At 51.2% G+C, this 7,421-nt stretch overlaps 1 protein-coding gene and 1 non-coding gene across 2 annotated transcripts in view; both read right to left on the reverse strand.

Moving 5' to 3' along the window:
* Nucleotides 1-1,334: 1,334 nt before the first annotated feature.
* Nucleotides 1,335-1,416, reverse strand: TRNAL-AAG. The gene has a single exon. It is a non-coding gene; the product is annotated as a tRNA-Leu (tRNA).
* Nucleotides 1,417-3,539: 2,123 nt separating this feature from the next.
* The window catches only part of IL4I1 (interleukin 4 induced 1), a 5,605-nt gene continuing 1,723 nt past the window's right edge, over nucleotides 3,540-7,421 (reverse strand). The window contains exons 3-7 of the mRNA XM_010001668.1: nucleotides 6,470-6,714; nucleotides 5,923-6,124; nucleotides 5,719-5,787; nucleotides 4,694-4,827; nucleotides 3,540-4,362 (exon numbers count right to left, since the gene is read on the reverse strand). Of these exons, the coding sequence (XP_009999970.1) occupies nucleotides 3,540-4,362; nucleotides 4,694-4,827; nucleotides 5,719-5,787; nucleotides 5,923-6,124; nucleotides 6,470-6,714 (1,473 nt within the window). The remainder of the gene's footprint in view (nucleotides 4,363-4,693; nucleotides 4,828-5,718; nucleotides 5,788-5,922; nucleotides 6,125-6,469; nucleotides 6,715-7,421) is intronic.

The following is a 7,421-nucleotide window of genomic DNA, read 5'->3' on the forward strand; positions in this document are numbered from 1 at the left end:
GGGTCTAGGGGTATGATTCTCGCTTTGGGTGCGAGAGGTCCCGGGTTCAAATCCCGGACGAGCCCGAAAGGTCCCATTTTGTGGCTCCTTCCGGGTCTTTTTCTCCCCCCTCATTTCCGCGTTTTGTTGGTTCGTTTTTCTCTGTTTTTTATTCTTTTCTCTTTTATTTCGCGTCGTTTCTTCGGTTTTTTGGTTCTTTCGGGTGTTTTTTTTTTTCGTTTATTTTTGTTTCTGTTTTTTTCTGCGGTTTCTTTTGGGGTTTTTTTGTGTTAATTTTTGGGGATTTTGGGTTTTTTTATTATTTTGGGGGTTTTTTTGTGGAATTTGAGCTTTTTTTTAGTTTTTTCTCGGTTTCCATGTGGGGTTTTTTGCTTATTTTTTCTTAATTTGGTGTTTTTTATTCTTTTTGGCCTGTTTTCTTTGTTGTTTTTGTTTATTTTGGGGTTTTTGGGGCAGTTTTGTGGCGTTTTATTGAGGGGTTTTTTTGTTGTTTTTGGAGTTTTGCCCTTTTTTGTTGTTTTTTTGCTGCTTTTTACCCTTTTTTGCTGTTTTTTCTTTCTGTTTGTTTATTTTAGGGGAGTTTTAGGGGGGTTGGTGTGTTTTCTTTGTTGTTTTGGGGGGTTTTGCTTTGATTTTTGTTGGATTTTTGCTTTTTATTTGTTTTGGGGGGGTTTTGGGGTGGTTTTTTTGGTTCAGTTTGGGATTTTGGGGGTTTTTTTGCCTGTTCTTTTTGTTGTTTGTGGGAGTTTGGTTTGGTTTGGATGTTTTTGGGTTCTTTTCTTTGATTTTTGTTGGATTTTTGCTTGATTTTTGATGGGTTTTTTGCTTTTTTATTTGAGTTTTATTTGTTTATTGGGTTTTTTGGGTGTTTTTTTGTTGTCGAGTTTGGGATTTTGGGGTTTTTTTGCCTGTTCTCTTTGTTGTTTGTGGGAGTTTTGTTTGATTTGGGTGGTTTTGGGGTCTTTTCTTTGATTTTTGTTGAATGTTTGCTTGATTTTTGTTGGTTTTCTTGCCTTTTTATTTGAGTTTTATTTGTTTATTGGGTTTTTTGGGTGTTTTTTTGTTGTCGAGTTTGGGATTTTGGGGTTTTTTTGCCTGTTCTCTTTGTTGTTTGTGGGAATTTTATTTGGTTTGGGTGGTTTTGGATTATTTTCTTTGATTTTTGTTGGATTTTTTGTGGTTTTTATTTGAGTTTTATTTGTTTATTGAGTTTTTGGGGGGTGCTTTTTTGGGTTTTGTTTTTTTATTGTTGGGGGGGGTTTCTTTGGGGCCCAACCCGCTGGTTTTGGGGTTGTTGGGGAGGGAAAAGGTGGGGAAGGAAAAAGAGTCGCTGCTGGCAGCGGTGGGATTCGAACCCACGCCCCCGAAGAGACTGGAGCCTTAATCCAGCGCCTTAGACCGCTCGGCCACGCTACCCCATTGGAGTCACACCTCCCACACTTAATATTCTTAATCTTGAAAAACCCTTTGCCTCTTCATCCTCTTCATCTTCTTCATCATCTTCCTCCTCATCATCCTCATCATCCTCATCATCTTCTTCATCATCCTCTTCTTCATCCTTTTCCTCCTCATCTTCATCCTCTTCATCCTCTTCATCTTCTTCATCCTCTTCCTCCTCATCATCCTCTTCTTCCTCCTCATCATCCTCTTCATCTTCTTCATCTTCTTCATCCTCTTCATTATCCTCCTCCTCATCATCTTCTTCATCTTCTTCATCCTCTTCCTCCTCATCATCCTTTTCCTCCTCATCTTCTTCATCCTCTTCATCATCTTCCTCCTCATCATCCTCTTCATCTTCTTGATCTTCTTCATCCTCATCATCCTCTTCATCTTCTTCATCCTCTTCATCATCCTCCTCCTCATCATCCCCTTCATCTTCATCCTCCACTTCATCGTCTTTGTCTTCATCATCTTCATCTTCATTTCCATCCTCTTCATCCTCCTCTTCATCGTCATCATCTTCATCGTCATCATCATCATCTTCATCCCCCACTTCATCGTCTTTGTCTTCATCATCTTCATCTTCATTTCCATCCTCTTCATCCTCCTCTTCATCGTCATCATCTTCATCGTCATCATCATCATCTTCATCTCTGTCTTCATCCTTCTCATCTTCATCATCTTCATCCTCCTCATCTGTCTTCATTCTCCTCTTCATCTCCATCCTTATCATCATCCTCAGCTTCATCTTCATCCTCCTCTTCATCTTCATCATCCTCATCATCTCCATCTCTATCTTTATCCTCCATCTTCACCCTCAGCTTCATCCTCATTGTCCTCACCATCTTCCTCTTTAGCTTAATTCTCCTCCTCATCTCCATCCTTATCATCATCCTCAGCTTCATCTTCATCATCCTCCTCATCTTCATCCTCAAGCTGTGGCCTTGGTGGGTCCATGGGCCTTGGTGGGGCCAGAGCTTTTGCCTTGCTAGGGGTTTGGTGGGGCCTTGGGCCTTGGTGGGGACAGTGGTTGTTGGACCTTGGTGGGACAGAGCCATGGAGATGGAGGCCACAGGCCTTGGTGGACATGGAGGCTATGGGCCTTGGTGGGGTTAGAGGCCATGGGCCTTGGTGGGGCCTTGGTTGGAGGCCATGGGCCTTGGTGGGGTCTTGGTTGGAGGCCATGGGCCTTGGTGGGGCCTTGGTTAGAGGCCGTGGGGCCTTGGTTGGAGGCCATGGGCCTTGGTGGGGTCTTGGTGGGGTCTTGGTAGAGATGGAGGCCATGAGCCTTGGTTGGGATGGAGGTCATGGGCCTTGGTGGGGTCTTGGCAGAGATGGAGGCCGTGGGCCTTGGTTGGGATGGAGACTATGGGCCTTGGTGTGGCCTTGGTGGGCTCTTGTTTGGGTTGGAGGCCATGGTGGGGATGGAGGCCTTGGTGGGGAATGGAGGCCAAGGTGGGGAATGGAGGCCTTGGTGGGGCCTTGGTGGGGTCTTGGTAGAGATGGAGGCTGTGGACCTTGGTTGGGATGGAGACTATGGGCCTTGGTGTGGCCTTGGTGGGCTCTTGTTTGGGTTGGAGGCCATGGTGGGGATGGAGGCCTTGGTGGGGAATGGAGGCCATGGTGGGGAATGGAGGCCTTGGTGGGGCCTTGGTGGGGTCTTGGTAGAGATGGAGGCCGTGGGCGTTGGTTGGGTTGGGGGCCATGGGGCCTTGGTGGAGCCTTTCTGGGGCCTTGTTGGGTGATGACCCTTCTCTTCACGAGGAGATGGAGGCACCTGAGACCCGAGGGCCTGAGCTCAACCCCAACTTTGTTCCCCCTGGGTCATTTCCTGCAGCGTTTTGGCCACAAAAACAAACAAAGTGACTTTTGGGGTCACGTTGGAACCTCCTCGGGTGGGACTTCTCGTGGTGCTCCCACCCCAGAGGGTTTCATTAGGTACTTAATTAGTGGTGTCTGATGATGCTTGATGCCCCTTGAGGTCGTTGGGGGTTGTTTGGGGGGTTGTCCTGCCAACTTTCCTTGGGAAGAACCACCTGAAAGCGCCTTCAAACCCTGGTTTTGGTGGCACCAGCAGGGTCAGGCCGGGCCTTCTATCCTCAGAGATCTTCCATGGGGAGGAAGGTCCCCATCTTCTCCTCCTCCTCCTCCTCCACCTGGGCCTGGTGAAGAATGTTGCTGGCGGCCCTGACGGCCGATTTCACGGCGGTTTCAAGCCAACCATGAGGTTGAGCCACGTGTTCTCCTGCAAAATGGACCCTCCCCTCGGGCTGGAAAAGCTCCTGGGAATAATCCACAAACTGGAAAGGGGTGAAGGCAGCGAAGGCCCCCATGGAATGTTGGTCCAGCTCCCACTTGTGGATCACGTACCGGTCGCAGATCTCCTGCAGGAAGTCCTTGTTGAGTTGGTGGATCTCGGCCAGGTCTTGATAAACCACGTCCAGACAGGCCTGATCCGAGAGGGACAGGAAGAACAGGGAGTCTTCATTCCAGGTGTAGGAAGCCAAGATGACCCCCACCCCGCTGGAGAAGTTGTGGTTGGGGTAGTAGATGAACCTGGAAGGGTGGTCGGTGATGGAAGGTCCTCCTCGGATCCCATCCTGCTCCCAGAACTTCTGGGAACAAACCAGGATTATTTTGGTGGCCCCGGCGTAGTGGATGGAACGGAGGGCTTGGGTTTTGGGTGGAGAAAGAGGGGGGTGGAAGTGGATGTGCCTGGTGGCCTTGGCCGTGGAGGTGACCAGGACGTAATCAGCAGAGATTCTGGATGGGGCCAAAGTGTCTGGAGCTCGGTAGAAGACTTGGACTTGGTTGTCCTGGGTCATGATCTTCTCCACGGTGCAGTTGAACCGGACGACGTCGGGCAAGGCCTTGAGAAAGGCCTTGGGCAACTGGTCAAACCCCCCCGTGATCTCGAAGAACCTGGGGAGAGAAAGAAGGAGCAGGAAGTGGGGAAAGGTGGCCCCTGCAAGAGGTTCTAACACAGCTTGGTGGACCAGGGTTCTCAGGCATCTACATGGAAGTGTCTTTCTCCTGGCTGGAGGGTTTTGGGGTGGGTCCTACAACCATTTTCCTGCTGGGAGGAGTTGGACTTGATGGTCCTCAAGGGTTTCCTGGAGATGGTTCAGCTTGGAATGACGTGGGCTTGGAAGTTCATCCAGTTCCCAGCCCTTTGCCATGGGAACAGGGACCTCCCACCCACCCAGGTCCCTCAGAGCCCCAGGAGATGCTGTCACAGGGGACGTGGTCTCACCTCTCTGAAGAGAAGACACCAAAGTCCCACAGGGAGGCCAGGAAGGAGAGATAAAACCCGGAGTCCTCGTTCATCAGGTCACCAATCATCTGAACTGCTCCTCTGCTCAGGTTTCCCACCTTGATCAGGTACTCCTGGGGAAGCCAAGGAGGAGGAGCAGGAGAAGGAGGAGAAGAAGGAGGAGAAGAAGAAGAAGGAGGAGGAGAAGGAGGAGGAGGAGAAGGAGGAGAAGAAGAAGGAGCAGAAGGAGGAGGTGGAGAAGAAGGAGGAGAAGGAGGAGAAGAAGGAGGAGAAGAAGAAGAAGGAGGAGGAGAAGGAGGAGGAGGAGAAGTAGGAAGAGAAGGAGGAGGAGAAGGAGGAGAAGAAGAAGAAGGAGAAGAAGAAGAAGGAGCAGCAGCAGAAGAAGAAGGAGCAGAAGAAGCAGAAGGAGCAGAAGAAGAAGGAGAAGGAGGAGAAGAAGGAGCAGAAGGGGGAGAAGAAGGAGCAGAAGAAGAAGGAGGAGGAGAAGAAGGAGGAGGAGAAGGAGGAGGAGAAGGAGGAGAAGAAGAAGGAGCAGCAGAAGAAGAAGAAGGAGCAGAAGAATGAGGAGAAGGAGCAGAAGAAGAATGAGGAGAAGGAGCAGCAGAAGAAGGAGAAGGAGCAGAAGAAGAATGAGGAGAAGGAGCAGAAGAAGAAGAAGGAGCAGCAGAAGAAGAAGGAGCAGAAGAAGGAGAAGGAGGAGAAGAAGGAGCAGAAGGAGGAGAAGAAGGAGCAGAAGAAGGAGAAGGAGCAGAAGAAGAATGAGGAGAAGGAGCAGCAGAAGAAGGAGAAGGAGCAGAAGAAGAATGAGGAGAAGGAGCAGCAGAAGAAGGAGAAGGAGCAGAAGAAGGAGAAGAAGGAGGAGGAGGAGAAGGAGAAGAAGAAGACAACAGCTTGAGGTTGTCCTCCTGGCCAAAAGCCACGTCCTGCTGCCTCCTTCCCGCTCCTGATCTTCTCTGAGCAGGTTCAAAAGCCACCAGAGGGTGGTGGTTGCCCAACTTCCTTACCTTGGTGGAGAAGGAGTCGTGTTCAGCCAGAAACTTCTTGCAGTCCACACTCTGGAACTTCTGCAGAGCCTGGAGAGGTGGAACCATCCAGATGTTCAAGCTGGTTGCCCAAAGTTTGACCCCTCCCCAAATTCTCAGGACGATCATCTGGGTTGGTTTGGGTGGTGGGATTGGGGTGGGTCCTGCTCCTTGGGCAACACCCACCTTGTCCAGGGCTTCCCTGTAGAGCTGAGTGGGACTCTTGCCCTTCTCTGATGGCTTCACGGGGTAGTTGAGGACATCAGGGTTCTTCTCCACCTCCCCGGCCCGGATCCGGGTCCCGTTGATCAAGTACCAGGCGTTGGGGTCCCTCACCTGGAAGGGGCTCAACTTCAGCCCAAACTGCCTGATGACCTCAAGGACCAGCCTAGAAGAGAAGAGACCACCTTGGGGGACAACCCCAAAACCTGCCCCACCCAAAACCTGCCCCTCCCAAAACCTTGGGAAGAACCCAAAACGTTGGGGAAACGCAGAAGACACTTTCTCATGGTGGAACCACACGTGGCCCTGGGTTGGGAGTGGAGATCTTGGCTATTTAAGGTGGGTTTTGCCCCTTTTTTGGGGGGCTTGAAGTTGTCCTGCTTGGTCCATCGACCATGGAGGAAGGAGCTCTTTGGGTTAAGGTCCCTCTCCACCCATTGGTTGCACCAGGAGGAAGAGCTGGAGCAGGAGGAAGAGTTTCCTACATTTCTGAGCCTTCCCCACCTTCCACCCTTGGAGAACCTTCTCCACCTTCCTCCCCTGGAGACCCTTCTCCACCTTCCTCCCCTGGAGACCCTTCTCCACCTTCCTCCCCTGGAGACCCTTCTCCACCTTCCTCCCCTGGAGACCCTTCTCCACCTTCCTCCCCTGGAGACCCTTCTCCACCTTCCTCCCCTGGAGACCCTTCTCCACCTTCCTCCCCTGGAGACCCTTCTCCACCTTCCTCCCCTGGAGACCCTTCTCCACCTTCCACCCCTGGTGGATCTTTCCCACCTTACTGGGACCACCCATGGATCTCCCCCTTCTTTCCATCCCAGTTGAACCTTCTCCACCTTCCACCCCAGTTGAACCTTCTCCACCTTCCTCCCCTGGAGAACCTTCTCCAGCCCTGGAGAGAACCTTCTCAACCTTCCACCCTGGTTGAACCTTCTCAACCTCCTCCACCTTCCAGCCCTGGTGGATCTTTCCCACCTTACTTGGACCACCCATGGATCTCCCCCTTCCTTCCACCCCTGGAGAACCTTCTGCTCCTTCCACCCCTGTTGAACCTTCTGCACCTTCCACCCCACATGAACCTTCTCAACCTCCTCCACCTTCCACCCTGGTTGAACCTTCTCAACCTTTCCCACCTTCCAGCCCTGGAGAACATTCTCCACCCCTGGTTGAACCTTCTCAACCTTCCCCACCTTCCACCCTTGGAGAGCCTTCTCCACCTTCCACCCCACATGAACCTTCTCAACCTTCCAACCCTGGAGAACCTTCTCAACCTCCTCCACCTTCTACCCCTGGAGAATCTTCTCTACCTCCCACCCTGGTTGAACCTTCTCAACCTTCCAACCCTGGAGAACCTTCTCAACCTCCTCCACCTTCCACCCCTGGAGAACCTTCCCCACCTTCCACCCCTGGAGAACCTTCTCAACCTTCTCCAACTTCCACCCTGGTTGAACCTTCTCAACCTTCCA

Source organism: Chaetura pelagica, unplaced genomic scaffold, assembly GCF_000747805.2.
Source record: "Chaetura pelagica isolate M959 unplaced genomic scaffold, ChaPel_1.0 scaffold801, whole genome shotgun sequence".
Lineage (NCBI taxonomy): Eukaryota > Metazoa > Chordata > Aves > Apodiformes > Apodidae > Chaetura > Chaetura pelagica.